Below are 22,903 nucleotides of genomic sequence, written 5' to 3' on the forward strand. Positions count from 1 at the left end.
TTGAATTCTGTCTTTTTTTTTAGTTATTGTTTCACAGCTTTTCTCGGCTTAACCTGAGCTGAGCTTGGGCACATATTTTAACCCTTTTTGAGTGTAGCTTGGGCATAGGATAAATAAACAGATGGCAGGGCTTCACATTAGCCATGCCTGATAATTATGCTGTTTTGTTTAAAAACTTTGTCTTAAAAAATATGCATAAATAATTGCCACTCGAAAACCTGGAATGAATTGAGCCTTTAAAGGATTAAAAGTTTTCAGTTACATCAACTGTAAATTTTTAACATATAGTATCAAACAATTTTTGTTGTTCTAATCTGTTGGTGATAGACTATGTTTTGTCTGTTGCATGATGCAATAACGCAACAGTAAATAGTATTCAAATTGGCATAATCATCAGTTATCAATAAAAAAAACCCTGACAGGTTTAAATCCGACCTTACATCTTTCCACTTTTCTAACTACTACTATTTTTTATTCTGGACTCGCACAGGTCATCACTAAATATATTTTCCTTATAAATAAAATAGAATCAGAGAAGAAGTTCACAAAGTTCTTTATTGTAACAAAGTTATACTTTTGTATTTATTTTTATTTTTCATAACATTCACATGTACTTGGTCAATGTATCAAATTTTTAACTAACTAGTTATACATAACTAAGACATCTGCAAAATACATAGACAATCATCAGTATCCTCTATCCTCCAAACACTTATATTTTACACACTTTTTAATAACTTTTTTTTCTATATAACTTTTATCTTTCAAATCTAAAACATTTATCACACCATATAAATCTGTCATCACAACATTATTATGTTCGTGATTAAGGCAAAGCAACACATCTGTGGTCTTGAAAGGCCACAGTAAAAAAAATTGTACAGGCTATGTATAGTTTAAAATTTTTGAAACACAATTATTTCACATGAATTTTCTATGAAGTGTGTGAAATCTACATGAGTGTGGGCTCATGCTTATGAAGTGCATATTGAATCCAATATGTCTAATTCTTGAGGTCCTCAATGGAATGTTATGAAATCACTTATGATTTATCAGCATAACAAAGACAATGAACATTAATATGATTATGATACATGTATTTATTTCTGTATGGGTTTCTCCTTATATAGGCTGTTAACTTATGTTCTGGTTATTCCACATGCATTTCTGAAATTTATACCTCAAAGATTTTTAGCACTGTGTATCCATAGGTTTGTATGGAAAATTTTTTTTTTTCACTCAAGGGTAATCATAATCAAAGGGTAATCAACTAATTTTTATACTTTCGAAATATGCAAAAATATTGCAAGTCATTTTAGGTTCATTCAAAACAATTTCTGTCAGGAGAGAAAGAAGAAAGTTTAGGCCGTAATACATAGTCATTCAAACAAACATAAGTGCTATTTATGAAAAGTGTAAAAACCAGAGGTATAGATGCAATTGAGATATCATTAAGCATCTAAAAAATTTAATCGTAGACACCAATGCTTCAAAAGAATGACAGTCATTGTTGGAAATAATTGGCTTGTCAGATGAACATCATAATCCTTGCAAGCATCAACATGAATGATGAAGGTCTTGATTGCCATTTTAACATGATAAAAGTGCTGATTAAACTTTGCAAAATGCTAAACATTTTTTCATGTCCAGGTTTAATCACACATTTAAAAATAATATTGATTTCTGAATTTTTGAAATTTCATTGCTTTGAGCCGAGATAATTAAATAATTGAAATTAGATGCTCATACGATAAAAACAATTTTAATTATTTTTATGATGCTTTATCTGACATGATCAAAATATGATTATGTTCTGATTTAATCCTCCATTGCATTGATACCAATGACTTTGTGTTCATTGTTATTTTTTAATATAAATGAAGCCGCCTCCGAAATCTTAGGTTTGTTAAAGGGAAATATATATATATATACAGGCGCGGTAGCCCAGGTTGATAAGATGCTTGCTTAAAGTACCAAAGGATGTTTAGAGGTGTCGCGAGTTCGATACCCAGTTCGTCCTTGTCAGAAAACTTTCCTGACACAGGGGTACAACAAAAACTGCGAGGAGTCCCCCATCGAGGGGTTAGTGCACCAACCCCTCGACGAGTATAAAAAACAAGCCTGCCGTTCGGAATCAGCAATAAATTGTAGGTCCCGGTCTAATTAGCCCTCGTGTGCAGAAAATGACCGTGGTGTGACAAAAATGATCAAATGATATATATATATACTGGATAGCAGATAGTATCTCAAGTTGGTATGCATGTGGTGAAGTGTGTGATTAATTTTTAGTTGACATTTCTTCCCCTGTGACACAGAGTTGCCCTTGATGGTGTACCACACATGCCAGTGCCTCGGCTCCACTCACAAAAATTGTAATGAATGAACTTAAATGGATTGCTGCACTTCAATTATGAAAATGTTCATAAAAATCTAAATTATATAAGGAATTACCGAACATTATAATTATACAGTATATTGTATAACTTTGAGTTGGAGTACGATTGTCCTCCTCTCCACCCTCTTGCCTATGTCGGAAATATTTTATTTTTTAGTGAATCACCAATGTGTTTTATTACAGAGTTTGTATCTTAACCTTTCATATTTGACGACACATTACATGATGAAACATGCTCGTTTAGATGTGTTCTATCACCCCTTTAAGTTTGTTCCATGAATTTTGAATCACCCTGTATAGCATAATATATAGCTTTTCTGCTCATGTAGATTTTGCATAATTCTGAAAATTATATCTTGGCGTCACTTCTAAAATGACACAACCAAAAATATTCATGATTTAGTGATTAGTTAGAAACTATGAACAGTATTATATCACCCGACATAGGTGCCAGAATCTGAGGCCCCTTCCTGAATAAATCGTGAATATAAAATTAAAAATACTCATTCCTTTGTACGCCTTTGAAATCACATGATATCCATACGAATCTCATAAATATATATACTGTATGTCTTCAGCAACCTTAGTCCCTCCTCCAGGGCAGTAGCGTGCTTTTTTGGGGCCTTTGAAAAGGTTGTTTTGAAAAACGTATAGGTATCAAAAGAGTTTTCTTATATTGTTGATATTGCTATTAATACACTAAGCTGATAATTGCATTCAGAAATCTTTTATTCTATACAAAATTTTTTACTTCCAATAGGATTCTTTTTTCCATGGTGATAATAAGTGTAATAAAGATAGAATGTATTAAAAGAGAATCAAAAGAGCAAATTTCTTGAAGAGAATACTTTACAGCAGTGTTCTCTCTAAGCTACTCGCATGAAAGTGCTTCCGCGCACACGAAATCATGAAATACACCATAGGTAAAAATGGTATATCATCATTCTGCGCAAAAAAACAACAAAACAGATCCGCGGTAGTAAAATAAAAATTAGAGGGAACTTTGCTTTATACAGTTTCATCTTGATAATAACGCCCCCCCCCTTTTTTTAATACTATATTATGGTGATCTGTTTGATCAGGTCTGACTGATTATGTTATGGCGTATTTGGTGAGATGAAATTTCTCGAAGAATTGTGTGTGACTGGCTGTTGAAAAAAAATAAATTCTTTGCATTTAAGAAAAACTGTAATATATACATTCTTTTTTGGGGGGGAATGTGTGAGGTATCATAAAGAAATTCCATATAGCAGCAAATGTCTGAACATTGATACTATGTGACATCCATAGTTCTACATCAAGGGGATAGTATTATTTTAAAAAGATGTATGGGTGTCTCAAAAAGACACCAGTATTTCTCATTCAGAAGCAAAAAATCAATAGAGAAGATTAACTCAAAAGATGAGAGATCTTTGTTAACTAACACTCCACTAATGTTGATTCAATTCTCAAGTTGTGCTCCTCTTTTTTTAAACATGGGACAATTAATAAGGAGGGGGGGGTGTCTCGATTTTTATCAACATTTCACAGTGGAGTAATAGAAAAAATTGTTATGGCACTCACTTTTTTAAAATATATAAGGTATTATATAGTATTATTGATTGATTGATATTATATTATTGTTCACATTACCTATATTCTGGTGCAGTGTTTCTCAAAGTATGCGCCGCGGCAAGCTGGAGATATTCATTCGTGTGCCTATTTATGCTTTGAAGTTGTTATTTTATGACTGAAAATATCTATCAAATTATTCTGGGAAGCCGCGAGTGACAAACGTTTGAGAACCACTGCTCTAGTGTGAAGTATGAAAAGGCATACAAGAACTATTGAAACCTGGGTTATGTAAAGATCGGATCGTTTTTATAGTAAACGTTTCATCCACTACTGTGGTGGATATCATCGGTGCAGGAAACGGCATGATGTCTTCGAAAGACCACAAATTACTGGCGCTTCAGTTGGAGACGTGGGACAAGTGACATATTGGTGGTGTTATGACATGGCGGCTGTAAGTTTTTTTTTGGGGGTTTTAAGAGGCTTAATTTACAGTAGAGATTACGATTTTAAGATGTTAGTCTTATTATTGATGTTGTTCCTTTGTAATACTAGGTGCCATATCTTACCCATGTCAACTACAGTGGTAATTAACCAGATGGAGACAAGAAGTTACCGTTCCTGGCCGTTTTCTTCTCCAGAATGCCTGGTGGTACTCTTGGATATTCCTTCTATCGAAAAGCGGCACGTGCAGACATATCTCCATAAGACATCGAACCACCATCTAGGACAAAAACGTGCAGTACTCTAAATTGTCATTCACCGTGCCTAACAGATCTGTGAACCAGCCCATCTCAACGAAGAATTGAATCATCTTAACTGAGCCCTACCCTAGACAAGCTGAGCGCAGCCTATCTCCCGTACGTGAAAAATATTACCGACCTAAGTAACCCCAAGACCACTTTCATCGGCAGGAGTGATTTTTAGGCTCTCTTTAAAAGGGGATCCTGCTCTCAAGTGCCGTTTTCCTATCCGTCTCACAAGGAGCAATTATAAAAAAAAGTACAGTACTCTCTCACACTGGGAAACCATGCATTTTGGAATCCCTGGTCCGTCTACCACCTCACCAGAATTTCCTAATGGTGCAACACATGTACGTTTACCGAATATTGTAGGCCTTTTACCCAGGGTCGCAACTAGATACTCTTTCAGCCGGGCAAGCATGCATTGTACCTCTCCCGTGTAGTTTGAATAATTTTAAAAGAATTTAACGCCCTGTCTGGCCTAACGCCCCGGACATCAGATTTACCGGCACCCTTCTCTTTAAGTCGAGCAAAGGCTTTTTATTATCTTTTACTGTAATTATCTTACTCTGTGTCTGGAACCAGACGTCGTGGGAGATGGCCTCAAAAGTTATTATCAGCTCAGCTATGTATGACCATCGATGGAACTCTTTTTTTTTTTTTCGTACCGATCACATTGAGGGCAGTGCCGAAGTCGACAATATGTAAGTTATCTTTCCTTCGAGTATAGGTGGGCTATTGATCACTGTTCACTAGTTCGTCATATATAAATAGATAGATAGTGTAAGGTAATCGGTGAGAGACTAATTTCATTACTCTGTTGACACTTTAAATTCGTAAATGTGGGGAGGCGGTTGGGTAGCAATTTCGAGGGGATATTTTGTGACAGCCCTGCTTTTTTTTTTTTTTTTGAAGTGGTCAGCCAATGAATGATCTTTCTAGCTGGAATTCCTCTTTCCTCGATGTGAACCTTGAATAAGAATTAAACAAAACAAACGTATTTTTCTGCATATAATCCGCAGATGCGAATTTAGCTAGGTTCAAAGAAAAAAAAAGTCATCGTATAGTCCGCAGCGGTGTATAACCCCCATGAGAAAATGTCATCCATTGTTATTGAAATTTTAAGGAATTGTGGCGAGGGTTGGTGTTTGCCACGTTTTTGTGGAAAAAGTGATTTTCGTATTTACATCTATATTCCTCAAGAAATATTAAAAAGTTTGTTTGTTACAAATAAATTTTCAAAGTAATTATAACTAATCAAACCTCTGAGAAAAAAAACTTTTGATAACTTTGAGTAATTTAGCCAAATTCTCTAATTTGGAGTAATTATCAAAGTAATTATTACTTAGGTTTTAACAACTGGCTGTTGCGAAGATATATTTTGGAAAGAGAGAAAATTCAGCGGCCCCTGCGGGGAATCTAACCCACGTCCTTTCACTTTCCGGGTGAACGCCCTAGACCACTAGACTACAGAGGCACCGAATCTCTCAATCTTTCCTGATGATGATTCGGTGCCTCTGTAGTCTAGGGCGTTCACCCGGAAAGTGAAAGGACGTGGGTTCGATTCCCCGCAGGGGCCGCTGAATTTTCTCTCTTTCCAAAATATATCTTCGCAACAGCCAGTTGTTAAAACCTTCGTATGGTAGCGGAGAGTGACGTCATCCTTGTGTAATTATTACTTCTCTAATATAGTGAACTAGGAAGAAGGAGAAGGATAGATGCAAATTCGGGGGTTGATGGAGAAACCCCCCAAGAGTCCGATAATATGGGAAGATAAATCAGTCCAATATTTTAGGGAACAGTAGCGACTAGCAATAAACAATAAATTGCCCCCTCCAACACATCACCTTGGATCCACACCTGAGGATTGAGGAGGGTCGCCACTTGGTCCAAGACCGGCCCTGATATTGACACCAACTTGCACTCAAAGACCATGTCATCTAGTTCTAAGACATCAATATTCTCTTTTCCGAATTACATAACTACCCCCGTCTGAACCACGAAGCAATAGATACAGTACAGTACATTCTCAATAATGTACAGTGGTTCCCAACTTCAAGGCGCAAATGCGAGCCGATCTCCCCGTTAAAAAGTCTCGCCACAGAGAGCAACAGTCCTACAACGGTAAATCGTTCAACCATAACACTTCACGCATAGTTAGAAAAACTGGGGGCAGATGACAGCACTACACATAACAAGCATTACACAGAAACAAACTTTACGTCAGGTTGCACTACACGTACACGCACATTCCCGCATGTACCGATTCGTTGGGGGGGTTTCGCGGGGGGGGGGGTGCATATGTGGTGTAGCAGTGGTAGGTAGGGCCTCCAAAAAATGGCTCGGGGATCCATGATGTTCTTAAGTCAGCCACCTCGTTGGGCAATTTGCCTGTTGTGGCGTTGTATTTGTATTTGTATTTGTATCCGTGCGTTGTAATCCGGCGTTTTAGGCGGGTTTTCTTCGAGCATAGAAGAGGAAAGCGTGTCACATATTTTTGCGCAAACATGGAGTTCGTGCATACAGTTTGATCGTGTCTGACAGCGTTTCTTAACCTTTGATTAGCCCATTGCCGATTTTGGACCACATTTTCTTCTCGTGGCTCTCTGTCTTATTCGGGGCCTCACTCTCATTCAGGAAGCGAGATTTTTTCTATGTATTGAATTTAGTCAAAACCTAATTTATAATGAACAAAACTTTTATTAATAAGTTTGATCTGGACCCCTGGGCTTAGGTCTGGATCCAGATGGAGGGACAATAAGGGGTGATCGTCCCACCAAAGCTAAATTAAATGGGGAAAAATTGAAGAAACTGAACTGTGTCCAGTAATATGCAGGATGATCCAACGAAACTGCAAAATAAATCGTCCGTCAGCAGACCCGTCATCTTGCGAAGAACAAGTGGTCTCGTGGCCCCCACATCCTGCAGCAGGGCTAATAGGATGAGATCTTTGCCAGGGCCTCGGTCAGATTTTTCACGAGACCCTCTGTAGTGAATTTATGTGAAAAACACAAAAAATGATAAGAATCGTCCCAGGGCTGGAACCTTACCAGCTCCACGCTTGTAGGGGCCACGAGCACGGTTGGCCTTTATCTCATCGTGTATGCTTCTAATGGGCAGGAGAACCCTAGATCATGTCCGGATGGGCAGATGCGTTAAAGATGGTACAAGGAGCTCTGCTGGATTCCGTTTTCTCCCATATCTATTCCACTTGGAAGCTTTATTTGTTCACAACCGAATTTTTTTCACAGCTCTCTGTGGCTTCTTTAACCACGTGTTGTGGTGTGTCCTTTAACCTGATTTTCACCCGCATGGTCCCCATTGAATATCCCAGGACCGCAAGGGGACATATGACCCCCCAGGTTGAGAATCATTGGTGTATGGGGACTCTTAACAGAAGACCAATATCAAAACAATAACGAAACCAATACCTTCGAATCCTGATCTCTTATGGAAATTAGATGCCTCAGAAAACCCTATCCACCCAATGAAGAGCCGCCATGTCAAATGAACACAAATGCGTCAGTTGTCCCACGTCACAACAATGATATAAATTTCGCCCCGTTTCCAGCTACAGTAATTCATGGTCTTCCACGGAAGTCTCACGGTCTCCTATCCTGCCGTCACTTACACCGATGATATCCGCCGCAATATTGGACGAGTATTTTTTTATATAAAAATGAGCCAATCACACACGAGATATAACAACCCGGAAAGTTTCAATAGTTCTCTCTCTCTCTACGAACTCCGGCCATGAAACTACGTACCTCCACTCTTTAATCATACATCTTATTATAAGAGAGTTTAGTTGCTAATTAATAGTATTATCCTTTGTTTTTTTCCAAGGTCGAAAAGCTTCCTCTTGTCCGCCGAGAATTTAAAAATTTGTTTTTAATCAACATATACACTATAAATATGGTATTTAAATCTTAATTCTCGAAAGATATAAGAACATCAATTATTTTTAGTGATTCAGTCATAGGCAGAGATAGACTTGAAAGGAGGGGTGGCATGATGATGATGATGTCAAGTCATATATATGAATATACATCATATCAGTCGGTTCTACTATTGACGAGGGGGTGTCCCCCACCCCCACCCCCCCCCCGTATTTCGCCCATGGATTCAGTCGTTATGGGGTTTATGCAATAAATCAGTGGTTCTCAACCTTTGGAAGCCCGCGGCCCGGTTTCATTTATTTTTGTAAGTGGAAGGCCCGGTCAAACACATGATTAACGGAACATGAATGGGGAAAAAGGAAACGGCATATCAGTCGCGGCCCGGTATGAATGATGTCACCGCCCGGCTGTTGAGAAACACTGCAATAAACGAAATCGTAAAACCAGTCACTTCTCCAATATTGAAAGAGATCGGTTCTGATTTCAGATTATAAACTGTAAGCTGCTTTGAATTAACTGGTGAAAATACCGCTCCGAGTTACTAAATTATCGCTTTCTATCACATAATGTTATCCGTCTTCGGATTACACGGTAAGCGTATTTTGGTCTCGTTCTCATACGCTATAATTGAGTGTACAGATGGGTCTGATAAAGTTCTGACGTAATAACTGGTGGTATAGGAATAGGTGAATGAGGCATTTCTCTCTCTCGTGCTATCAAGCGTATTTCTTCACGGACGCAATTTACGAGTTCTTGTTTCAGACTTTCGAATTCCATTGGTGTCAAGAGACCAGAACTCACTGGGCTTGGTAAATCCTGAGGTACCATTCCTTGACCACAGTTTAGATTCTGCGCTCCGTATGGTGGTGTCCACATTTGATTGCCACGCAATGACCTTATTATATCCCTTTTGATGCTGTCAATTTGACCCGTGTTTCGTGCTGCTTCGTGTTTCCTGTCTTCTCGCAGTTCATAACTGAATATGGGAAATATAGTCACATATTTCAGATACATGCAGTGTTTTCACCATTCATGATATTAAAAATGCATTCACATAATAAAATATTGCACTGTGTTTTTATTGATTCATATGATTCATTATCATGCAGGCGAAAATGATTAATTTTGTTCGTAGGTTTAATAGATGTAAAATGTGTTCCTTTTTATGTATAAAACTACAGGAAGTTCGACAATACCAATTCGAAATACGAACTTCATTATAATAGTGGAAATCGGAAAAAGATTTCAATTTCTTTTTTTTTCTCTTTCATTAAACTTGTATTGTATGGTTTTTAAAATGCTTTACATAGCCACAACAATGCATCGTTACTTTTCTCCCAAAGTTGTTGTAGAATAAAAAAAGAAAACTTTTCTTACCGAAGACTAGATATATCTTGCTTTATTTCCAACAAGTCATCTTCATTTACTCCATCTTGTCTAAGCTGTTTTTTTGTCTGGTGAATGTATCTACTTACTAATCGTTTCATTACATCCTGTGAATAAAAAGAAATGAACAACACAGTAATTCTATATTTTTGATTTAGATGCGCAAAAATAATTCTCAGGAAGAACAAAAACATCTCTAAACGGAGTGTTGATGGTTATTTTAGGTTACTATATTTAATTCTTATTCATAATATTTCATTTGAAATTTCTCTCTTGTTGAAAGGAATATTCGTAACAAAAAAGGTTTTTTACTGTAGTACATATTTTGGGAACCATCCAATTATATTTAAGGCGCGCGAAAAAAGTCTTTCATTCATTCAGAAACATACGCGTAGCAATTTTGATGAGAGTTATAGGTTTGAATCACATATCTTTTTGAATTTCAACTTATCAATTGTCCTACAATATCCAGTGATAAACTGTACTGTCCAGGTATGCAAATAATATTATAACGAGTACGAAATATATTTTCTTGCATGCAGTCTTTATGTTTTATAATTTAAGTGTAGGAAATAAATGTGTGAATAAACTCGCAAATACTCAGCATATAAATACGTATTAATTTCAATCTTATGAATTTACGTCAAAAGGCAGTATAGAAAGGAAATTTTCACCCGGCCACATTTTTCCGTGTTTTTAGCGGCATTATAGTATCCCTGGCAGAAAGTGTTTGATCATCCACAAAAATATTAGCAAGTCTATGTTTAAAACGCAAAAAACAAAAATAATTTTTTCTTCTCCGAGGGAAAATTTTTTGTGAAAAAAATCATTCTGAATACAGAATAAATGAAAAAATCATAAATTTATTGCAGTTTGACCTTGAAAATCATGAACTGGTACACTATCCGGGAAAAAAATGTTATATCACTGTTTAAAAAAATATATTGGCTCGAAATATGTAAATGAAATAATGTTTATGCAGTTGCAGAGTAACCAGAAAATGTATAAAAAATGAATGCAACGGAGTTTTCATCGTTATAACTTTTTCCTGAAGCGCTAAGAGATGGCTCCCAAAAGATATCTTTCTGATATCTCTAAAGCTGTTAATTTCTGCGTTGGAAAACGGAGTTCTTCAAAGAAAATTTGCAGGATTGTTCAACCGTGCTTTATGTACAGTAAACTACCTTTGGAAAAAATATCAACGGAATGGCGGTGTTGAGAATTAGTCTCGGGCTTGTTCACTCCTGACCACAAGGAGAGGTGATAGAAAACTCATTGCACTTACCAAGAAAAACCATCGTGCAATAACTGAATGGAGAGAACAAAGTACAAGGTTCGTGCCTGCAACCGTACTTTAAGTAACATTCACGAGAAAATAGGTTTAGGTACTGCAAATAAAACTTTAAACCTCATTCAAATCGACAGCACACGTAGTCTCGATTGCAATGGCGTAAAAGATCACGTCAGCTGGAACATAGTTGACTGGAAGACTAACTGTTGTTGATGGACTGTACAATGTAGAGTCAAGAATCAGCTTGAAAACTGGAGATGGGGGGGGGGGTTATAAATTTGTATGGAAAAATAGAACAGAAGATAACCTCAACGATTATGGCATTCATAAGACAAAAAAACAACTGAATTTGTTTTGGCGTGCATTTAACTTTGGACATACACGACAGCCAACGGACTAGGAGGACTTTGCATCGTGAAGTGTACTATGATTTCAGACATTGGGCAGAGATACGGGGGGGGGGGGTGGAGGCGTCAAAGTTAAAGCCGACTGATCCAATGTATTTGCGTATATATATGAATTGACATCATCATCATCATGCCCCCAGACTTTCAAGTCTATCACCGCCTATGATTTCAGAAGCTCTACATGGACATTGTAGAAGAATTTTTTATTCCTCGAGTGTCCAAAAATGGTTTTTGGATGCAACTAACTTCACGTTACAAGATGACAAAGCGTCTAGCTATCGTGGCAAAAACACCACCAGTTCTCCGATATTTTTGCTAAAGATACTGTACATAGAGCACAGTTAAACAATCCTCCAACTTTTCTTTGAGGAACTTCGTATTCCAACATGGAAATTATTAGCTTTAGAGATGATCAGAAAGATATTTTTTGGACATTACCGTCCTTAAAGCATCATGGCCCTCGGGCCAAATGATTTTTCTGAGCCCTACTGGCAAATTTTCGAAAAATCCAACTAATTCTCATATTTCTGACGCCCCTCTTCTTTTGAGGTTCTCAGGCCGTGCCCAGGTGGGCCTATGCGTTAGGATGGCACTGCATTTGGGAGTCATCTCTTAGCGCTTATGAAAAAGTTATAATAATGAAAACTCTCCGTTGCAGTTATTTTTTTTCACATTGTCTGGTTACCGTGCAACTGCGTAAACATTACTTCATTTATGTATTTCAAGCCAATATATTTTTTTGAATAGTGATTGAGCACTTATTGCCACACGAAAGTTCTCATCAAACACTATTTTTCCCGGGTGTTGCCAGTTCATGAACTGGACGCCAGAGTGGCGCAGTGGTAAGATGCTTGTCTTCCACTATGAAGGTTACCGTCAAGGTCCACGGGTTAGAATTCGGCCAAAGAACATCAGAATCTAAGTTTTTTACCTACCGAGCCTGGTGTTACCACCGATAGATGGCGCCTTCATTTCCCACCCAACTCCACTGGTTGAAAATTGCCATATGGCAATATATGACCAGAGTTGGTATGCGGTAGAGTAGTTTATGAACTGATTTTCAAGGTCAAACTGCAATAAATTTTTGATTTTTCTCATTTATTCCGTATTTAGAATGAATTTTTTCACCAAAAATTTTCACTCGCAGAAAGAAAGAATTATTTTCTTTTTTTGCGTTGTAAACGTAGCATTGCTAGTGTTTTTGTGGATGATCAAACATTTTCTGCCAGGTTTAATAGAATGGTGGTTTATTATTTTCTTGCATGCTATCGGTATATTTTAAAATTAACGTAAAGTTCTATAGCCGCTGTACCTTAAGTGAGAAGAATTCAGTTAATCTTTACTAAACTTTAAAAAAGGATATCATTTCAGTGATTAAGCCTACTTAATGAAAATACAAATATATATCACCTGATAATTTACATCACTTGGTCTGAAATCAAAACCGGCGTGTGTGTATTTCATTTGCGTTTCCTGCTGCATAAAAACAAAAATAATAGGCTACTTTAAAAACTCAATTAAATGTAAAAAAAAAATACTAATTGCGAAAACATTATCAGAAAAAAATGTAGTGAGGGTTTGTCAACTTATTATGACTGTACGATGTATATGCTATCAAACTGAATCGAAGAATAATAGGTAAAAGTCTCACTTTATCTCTTAAATCTCACTTTAGTGAGACTTTTAAAAATTCGGTCACTTTAATACTACAGTAGAACCTCTCTAACCCGTACTCCTCGATACATAGGTGATTCCGAATTATGTTGATCCAATTTTATTTATCTCCAAAATTTTCATATTTAAAGCAGTAATATGTATGTTTCAGCATTTTGATTAAAAAGATCCTCGCACTTATTCTTTAAACATATTTTGTATAGGCGTTGCGTGGATCAGAAAAAACTGAATTTTTGTTTTTGTTTTTGAAGATCGTAGAATGTACGTTTTTCGTCCTCGCCGTTAGCGGATACCTCCATTGGCGGGAAAAATTTTTGAATTGCATCGACTGGACTCAATGTATCTTACTATCCATTAACGGAAACTCCTGGTCAGCGGACAAAATTTTCGGTCCCATGGGAGTCCGTTATCGAGAGATGAAAAATACCGAAGTCTATGAAAAAAGTGGATATGTTCCCTTTTGATCGAAACGATTAAATTTACATTGCAATTTATACCAAAAATATTCCCGTTTGAATAATCACGGTTGCATAATCTGACGGAGCTTATCTCAAAGATTCATAAACGGTTAAAAAGTGCATTTCGGAAAGAAGTGGAAATGTTCCCATTTAAAAAGAAGCTCCTCAATTAAATGTCCGTAAAGGAAGATTGATTTCTGCAATTGTTGCGATAATTAGTGAAAATGGAACATTTTACCGTTTCTAGAGAAGAGAACATTCCAATCTCCCCCCACCGGTAAAGTTTTTGCTTGCGATGAAGTATTTTGTGGGGTGTCAATCCATAGGTATTTTGTGAGTTGATGAAACCTAACAATATAACTATCTACTTATTTATTAGTAGCCTGTATACCAAGGCATATTTAATGTATATTTTTAAACTGTTACATCGAAATTCTATACTCGTCCTATAATCACCTCTCTAATAGTTGATTTTTTTTTCTTTTTTCATTCAAATTTATCTTCATATACCTTAATTTCACACAACTACGGTCCAAAATAACACTATTTTCTACATTAATCATCATAACTTCTGTATTCAAGCTATTCAAAAATTTTTTTTGCTGATATTGCCTGCAACAGCATTAATTTTAGACACTTTTTTATTCCTTATGTCGCTCATATATGGATTTTTTTAAATTGATGATTTTTTAATTGAATTCCCAACTATAGTCCATCAAATATTTTGTGTTATGAATTGCTTACGAACCATAGTTGAGAGAATGTACTACAACTATATCATATATCCACCTTTGTCCTCTTAGCTAGGAGAAGATGAAGAATGAGTTTTTCTAAATTCGACACATATCTGAGTACTACACGTGAAAAAAGAGAATATCAACTATTAGAGAGGTGATTATAGGACGAGTAGAATTTCAATGTAACAGTTTAAAAACATGCAGCATTATAGTTCTTCAAACTTTTGGAAATGAAAATAAATATATAAGCAGTAGCAATAAACAAGCGCATCACAATTAATGACCCTCCTACGAGAACGAGAGTAAGATACTATTGCTAGTTATGCGAAAATACATCAAAGAAGTGCAGGGTATCATATCTGATTTTAAGCTACACTATCGACTGTTGTGTTTTCCCTCCTTGTACCGAAAATCGTGAATAATCTCTTGCATAAAAGAGAATGATACCTTTTCTTTGGGAAGTCCTCCTATGTAGTTAGCATTCTGATTTTCAGGCTGTTTGGGAAAGACAGATAAGAATACAAATAACAGATATGAGAGGATTACAATTCTAAAAAAAATGAATCATCATAAAATTGTTGATGCTACAATGTGGAATCTTGGAAAAGTAGTAGAACACAGAAGCAGCTTATGCATATTCATGAATTTGTAGGCTATATCATTTTTAATACTTTCTTCTTCAGACATTGCTCGATATTTCGATGGTTTGTATAGAATTCGTCCTATATTCTTTACTTGAAGAATTTACATTCTTTTTTATAATTAGTGAATGAAGAATGATTTCGCATGCAAATTATATGCTATGTAATCTTTCAATGTGACCTTTTTATTTTGTTTTAATTTCTCATCTCTGGTCTTCGCATTTAAGATTTTTCATTCTAAAAGCTGCTATAATAACGGATCGAAGAATTTATGAATAAATCTTATTGTCGAGGAAGTAAGGCCACGTTATCGTTAATCCTGACACAAGGAATGGTACATGCGCTCACATTCAACTCATTATTCCAGAGTCAAAACCCAGAACCGGGCATAGATGTCTTTGCAGTCTTTCGGAATAGTGTTTTGACACCCTCATGTCTATTTAGTATCTTAAGATAAGTGTATGAAAATAATCGATGCGAAAAAAAACCTGCTCAAAAGTCTTTTTTTAGCAGAAAATTTCATTCAATGACCTAAAAACATGTTATATTTTTCACCACACAGAAAAAAAAATCCCGTAGTATTAACGTACTTTCTCTATACGATAGTCATTCCCACAGGAACCATCAAGGCGTTCAAAAGTTCTTTATATCCGTTTTGGGCTGTAAAATGACCCAATAGGGGATTTATTTGAACGCAAACTTTTTAAGATCAGGATACAGCTGAGTACTTTCGTATCCATTTTTGAGTTTATCCAATATATATCACATCTTTCTATACGAAAAATACTCAATAAAAATACTGATAACGAATGAATTATATTCTTGTCATTTTTCAATAAACTAATTATGAAGTCTTTGTGAAAACCTATGAATTATATTCACAGACTTCTCTCTCTCAAAGCTGAATAAATATTTATCGATTCGTAAACGTAACTTAATTCTCCGTCTACCCCCCCCCCCTCCAGCCATTAAAATCAAATTGCCTTTTCAATTGATAACAATATATTTTGTTAAATGAATCAAAAAAACTATACAGCATAAATTCTTTGTGAAGTTGATTACATTTTTCTAAAATTATAGTATAGTGGAGGTACTTAGATCCATAAACAGAAATGGCAGTATTTAGCAGGTGCCTTGTAAGGATTGAAGTGTAATCTCCGAAATCTTGCAAATTTTTCCATTATAATGATATTATAAAAAAATCATTTTTCATAGTTTGTTTCCGTACCCTTTTCCAAAGTGTAAAATTCCCCAGTTTGTTGAAAATTGAACATCAGTTCTTGTTTTTTACCGTTTCAAATCTAGAAATGATTGGAAAACCACATCGGATTCAAACCACATTTCTAAGTGATGACTAAACTTTAAAAGTGAAAAATGAATTCACTAAATCGTATAATTTGGCGATGCAATCACCCAAAATTTTTGAGGAACGTGATTGGCTGAGAGGACTTGGGATGTGTGCGCTCAGTTAGAGAGAAAGATTTGTTATACTATGTGCCACGAGATTGTATTTAAAATTTAGTATTTTAAAATTGTATTTAAAATTTAGTATTTTAAAATTGTATTTAAAATTTAGTATTTTAAAATTGTATTTAAAATTTAGTATTTTAAAATTGTATTTAAAATTTAGTATTTTAAAATTGTATTTAAAATTTAGTATTTTAAAATTGTATTTAAAATTTATTATTTTAAAATTGTATTTAAAATTTAGACGAGATACCGCAATGCAAAACGTTTCGTAATCAATGACATGACATTTGGTCACACCACTGTCATCTTTCCTTAGAACGGTTTATTAGACCGGGATTTACAGCTCAGATCTGATTCCTACCGGCTAGGCAGAAACAAACCATGTCTCCATCTGGGATTCCAATGTTGACTACACGGTCAATTAGGAAACCTATCCTATATATAAAAGTATAGAGAAGGGAGCAATAAATACATGCGCCTCACCCAACACACACAAACAAATCCTCCTAACAAGAACATAGTCCGCTGCTCTGTCTCAACGAAGAGATATAAGTAGGTGGTCAAAGACCTGGTCATTTTATCATCTTTGTCGCACCACGGTCATTTTCTGCACACGCGGGCTAAATCGAGACACCTCTAAACATCCTTGGTACTTTAGGCGAGTATCTTATCGACCTGGGCCATGCAAGGAAAACACACACAAACCGGTTGCAACCTCATCGTCACAGCTTTCCACCATACAAGATTTGGGAAGCGTGACCATATCGATTGCATCCCCGTGAACTGCCCGTTAGTCTGATGTAAGGCACCTGCAATATACAGAGCGGATTCATTTGATAATTTTTGTCGCACCACGGTCATTTTCTGCACACGAGGGCTAATTAGACCGGGACCTACAATTTATTGCCGATTCCGAACGGCAGGTTTGTTTTTTATACTCATCGAGAGGTTGGTGTGCTAACCTTTCGATGGGGGACTCCTTGCGGTAGCAATTTTTTGCTGCGGTCAAGTCGCCGTTTTTGTTGTACCCTGTGTCAGGAAAGTTTTCTGACAAGGACGAACCGGGTATCGAACTCGCGACACCTCTAAACATCCTTTGGTACTTTAAGCGAGTATCTTATCGACCTGGGCTACCGCGCCCCAGTGGATTCATCGCTTTCCACTTCAAAGTAATATGTAATCGTTAAAAAAAACACGGCATAGGGAATAGCTAGAGCTCTAGGAAACCCCAGGCTGGCTCATCTGCCGTATTTGTGCTAAGTGCGACGTCAATATTATAGCTACAGCCAATGGCTGTTCCCTACGCCGTTTTTTTATTATTACTTTAAACAGAAAACTGGTTTTACCACTCTAAGATGGAGAGAAATGATCCCGCTTAACATATTTCAGGCGACTTAGGCCGGTATTACAGTATAAAATGTTGATAAAAGTTCTATTATAAAACTTACTGTGATTGGGTTTCCTGTAGTTGTGTGTACTCAAATAAATAAATAAATAAGTAAAAGTTCTGCTATAAAACTTGAAAAATGCAACCAATAAGCGCATCGGTTACATATTCGAGCAAATATAACCAATAGGCTTAATGGGGTTTTTTTTTCAAGTTTTGTAAAATATATTTTATCAAACTTCTATAGTGTTACCCAGCTTTTCATTAAAGTTTGACAAAAGTTCTTTTATGAAACCTGAAAAAAATGCAACCAATAAGTGTATCGGTTAAATTTGATGGAATGGCTTGTTTTCAAGTTTTACGAAGAGCTTTTATAAAACTTGAAAAATGCAACCAATAATCGTATCTGTTACATTCACGAAAATGCAACCGATAGTCTTATTGGTTGTATTTTTGAAGTTTTGTGAAATATATTTTATCAAACTTTTATAGTTTAATTCTGGCCTTAGGAATATTTATTGGCTGTGGCGGTAATATTGACGTCACTCTTCACACAAGAATGGTGGATGAGCCATTCTAGTGTTTTCAGGAGCTCAAGTCTGATGTGGGTTGCTTGTCTTGTAATAAAAAAGTATCGTGATATCCAGTTTATATACAGGGTAGTAAGGAAAGTCCTCAGTGCACATTTTACTGGCAAGCCGTTGATCCAGAGGGATACTTCCAATTAGAAAAAATATGCAAATAACGTGTAGACCTCAGATACGCCATTCATAATGAATAAATTCGTACTAAATAAAATCATAAATTTTTATACGGACACCCTGTTCTGAAAAACCCAATAAGAAAGTTATTTCCCTGTCTCTTCTGACGCTAACAAAAAAATATTGTACATTTATAAGCGCAATATTTACAGAAATATTTGAATTCAAAAATTTTGGGGGAAAATTGGGAAAGAACAGCAAAATCTCTCTAACGGACATTGCTTCTTTCCCTTATTTATGTTGTTCTTTCTCAATTTTGTTCCAATTTTGAACTCAAATATCTCAATGAATATATTGCACTTGAAAACGTTTTTTTTGTTAGGGCAACAACTTTCCAATTGGATTTTTGAGGACAAGGTGTCCGTAGAAATATTTAGTTTTTGTATTTTAATAACTATACAATCCCTTGCAATATGAGTGACGTATCTTATGTCTACATGTTATTTGGATACTTTTTCTAATTGGAAGTATCACGGGCGGCTTAAGCGAGCGTGCAAGGGGTGCGGTACATCAGGACAGCAGATTGTAAGGGGCGGTAGCCCGAGATTTTGTTTAGATACATGAATTTTTAAAATTTTGAAATAAAAATTCACACGACACCACGCGTTGTCACTATTTTGAACCATACTTTGACAACGGAAATTTTCAGAAAAATTGGAGGAACAGACAGGGCCTTTGGCCGTAATACCGGAAACAAGAATGGACTGTATCACATACTGTAAGAGTGCCCGGGGCCTCAGAAAGATGGGAAGTAGTTAAATTTTTCGAGAATTTCTAAGTTGGGGCCTCAGAAAAATCATTTGGCCCGGGGGGCCCATGATGAACTTAAGACGGCCTTGAGGGTGATTAAATATTTGGGATGTAAGTATTGTCCGGTCGACAACCGACCATAAAGTAAACAAGTATGTCTACCTCAATATAGCAAGTTATTCGTTTTTTTTTCATAAAAAATTATCTACAAAATAATTAACATTATGCCCTCTTTTACTTAACCAATTGAATAAAAAAATTGTTTCCTCAATAAATTTAATTTTATATTTCGGTGGACATGGGGGTGACACCGCGCCGGGTGCCACCAGATCTTGCTACGCCCCACTTTTCCTGGCCAAAGTTTTTTTCCCTGTTGGCAGATCGAATTCGGCTGACGTTTGCGAGGAAAAAATACAGATTTCAAAAACCTTAATTATTACTACGTGGATTATTCTTTTTTTTAAAAATAATTTCAATAATTATTAATTGAAATTACTGTTACAAATTTATGGTAATTTTTTATGCAATTGATAAGAAATTGAGATATAAAATTTCTGTGATCGTTAATTTCGAATTTTTATTGTTTCAATTTGGCTTTCATTTGTTCGTTCGGCTTTAATTGCTGTAATTAGCTCTTAACTACATCTTCTGAATTCAATCGGTTATACATTTACATAAAATTATAATTTTACCGAAACAAGAAAAAATCAGATTTTTTTTTCTTTCATCAATTAGTGATACGGTGTGTAGCCGAAGTTTTTTGAATACTACCAGCAGAAATATAGATAAAAAGCATTACAAAATTATTACAGTGAAACCTTGCTACAACGATACTCGATAAAACGACAAATCCTTCTACAACGATATTTTTTCAACTCTTGTTCGGAAATGTCTATATTCTAATGTTAAACTGCTGCCCCACGACATAACGGTAATCCGTCTACAACGATATTTTTTCTTGGTCCGCAGAGTATCGTTACATTGAGGTTTCATTGTATTTTTTGAAATCATGGTGTTATTTTGTAGGTCTTTATTTCCGATATTTTTTAAAAATTCTTGATAGATTTCTCTCGGTCGTATTCATTTCCTCAAAAAATCATTTCAATCTACCAAATCAATGTTGTCGAGCATATGCAGTTCATAACAATACAAAAAATGATAAATAAATTGAAATATATATTTTTTCAAATTTTTGTAACTCTATACACGTATTCTCACGCACGTAAAACATTCTGTTGTGTGTCATGTTATACAAATACAAGACCACAACAGGCAAAATGCCCAACGAGGTGGTTGGGAAAAAGATTCCCATAGCAAATATGGATGTCATATATTTCTAAAATACAGCAACCCAATCAAAAATGCAATTATAAAAACTAGAAACAATATGTATACATGATAAAATATGATACAATGCCCATAAAAAATATTTGTGGTTGTCTTATATAAAGATGAGCTTGTAATAAATACACTAAGGGGCTCCAGAGCATGAAAGGTACTAACTAGACTTATGACAGCAATAAAATTAAAAGTGCAAATAGTAATACATTTTTTTTAGTGGGATATCATTCATGTGATATTGTATGGTTTTTGGTTTTAAAAGAAATCGGTGATAATCTTATAATACGAAAAGTCCTTTTTACTTTGTATTTTGAACATCGCTTGACCTTGGACATCTTTTGTGATCTTATCATGAAAAAGTACAGCACATTGTCCACTGAACACCTGCTGAGAGTTGAATACTTCGTCAAGTTATGAATACAGAGTTGGCTGGATCTAATGAATAGGGTACTTCTTTTTAAACAGCATCATTGTTAACCTTCAGACATTCAGATACTGGAAGTTCTTTCCACAGCCCTTTTTTTCTAGTGTGTCGAAGTCAAATTTATGCTGTCAAATTTAAATCACATGCTCTTAACCTTTTTAGACACGACTTAAAAAACATCAACATCAGCTTTGTGTTCCCCAGATCTATTTCCAATTTCAAAAATATGCTTACTGAATAAAATTCTAAATAATTAAATGTTTTGGTTTCAAAATTTCCATCGACAGTGGTAGGTGTCTTGACGGATGACTGAACGGGAATGGAACCAGTGCCCCAAAACCAAAAAGGCCCCAAATTATTATTATTATTTTTTTTTTTTGAAAGGCTTTCATTTATATTATATTATTTCTTCAATTTTGGATTTTTATCAATTTTGTAATAATTTTTTTTTATCAATTCTCGCATTATTTTGCATTAATTATGGATTTATGTGCATATTTCTATCTTTAATTTTAAATTTCGAAACTAATCTTTCTTAAAATATTTATTTTCTACACTGCTGTCCACCCAAATTGCAACACCAAGAAAGACAAAAGATATCGGAACAATATTCATTTTGTAGATAACATGTTGACCAAGCATCAAATGATTAAATTTATAGACTTCTGTGAAGTGTGGTTCCTGCCAAAATCAGTAGCCAGAGTAGCCGCCATTGTTGGAGATCACCGCTGCCACACGCCTCGGCATTGATTCAAAGAGACTTTGGATGTGTTCTTGGGGTACAGCAGACCAAGCAGCTTCCACGCGTTGCCAAAGTTGATCTGGTGTGGCAGCTGGGGATGTAATCTGGGTCAATCGTTGAGCAACCATGGACCACATGTTTTCTATCGGCGAAAGATCCGGAGAGCGAGCTGGCCAGGGAAGCAATTCAATCTGGCGATTGACGAAGAACCTTTGGACAATGCGTGCCACGTGTGGTCCCGCATTATACCCGGTATTATACCATAATACCCGGTGCAGGACCAGTGTGGCGGTGCATAACGCAGCTGTTCAGCATCCTCTCTCCACGGTGTCTCCAGACTCGAATCCGACCATCGTGGTGTTGCAGACAGAAGCGTGACTCGTCAGTAAAGACAATTTCATTCCATTGTGCCGTCCACATCCTTCTTTCATCGCACCATTGGCGGCGGAGACGTCTGTGGTTCTGCGTCAAGGGTAGACGAAGCAATGGACGTTTTGCGGACAGACCACTCTGCTGTAAACGGCGTCGAATGGTACGCGCAGACACTGGATGATGCGGTACAGACTGAATGTGCTGTGCCATGGTTCGTGATGTGGCTGAGCGATCCGTCACTGCCATACGCACAATACGCCTGTCATCACGTGAAGTGGTGCACTGAGGTGGATGCGATCGAACACGTCGGTCCGTCGTACCCTCCTGCATCCAACGATCACATATCCGCATTACAGTTGTTTGGTTTCGTCCAACACGACTACCGATTTCCCTGAAAGATAATCCACAATCTCGGTAGGCCACTATCCTTCCTCTGTCGAACTCGGATACTTGATCAAAAGATGATCGCTGTTT

General features: G+C 36.2%; 1 protein-coding gene across 1 annotated transcript in view; it reads right to left on the reverse strand.

Moving 5' to 3' along the window:
* Nucleotides 1-8,802: 8,802 nt before the first annotated feature.
* Nucleotides 8,803-22,903, reverse strand: part of LOC149085505 (transient-receptor-potential-like protein) — a 144,863-nt gene continuing 130,762 nt past the window's right edge. The window contains exons 9-12 of the mRNA XM_089233558.1: nucleotides 14,989-15,036; nucleotides 13,083-13,148; nucleotides 9,966-10,081; nucleotides 8,803-9,564 (exon numbers count right to left, since the gene is read on the reverse strand). Coding sequence (XP_089089684.1) covers nucleotides 9,210-9,564; nucleotides 9,966-10,081; nucleotides 13,083-13,148; nucleotides 14,989-15,036 — 585 coding nt within the window. The 3' untranslated portion in view covers nucleotides 8,803-9,209. The remainder of the gene's footprint in view (nucleotides 9,565-9,965; nucleotides 10,082-13,082; nucleotides 13,149-14,988; nucleotides 15,037-22,903) is intronic.

The sequence above is a fragment of the Pholcus phalangioides genome, unplaced genomic scaffold, assembly GCF_987345545.1.
Source record: "Pholcus phalangioides strain wild (caught in Gottingen) unplaced genomic scaffold, Ppha-v1.0 ptg000007l_1, whole genome shotgun sequence".
NCBI classification, from domain to species: domain Eukaryota; kingdom Metazoa; phylum Arthropoda; class Arachnida; order Araneae; family Pholcidae; genus Pholcus; species Pholcus phalangioides.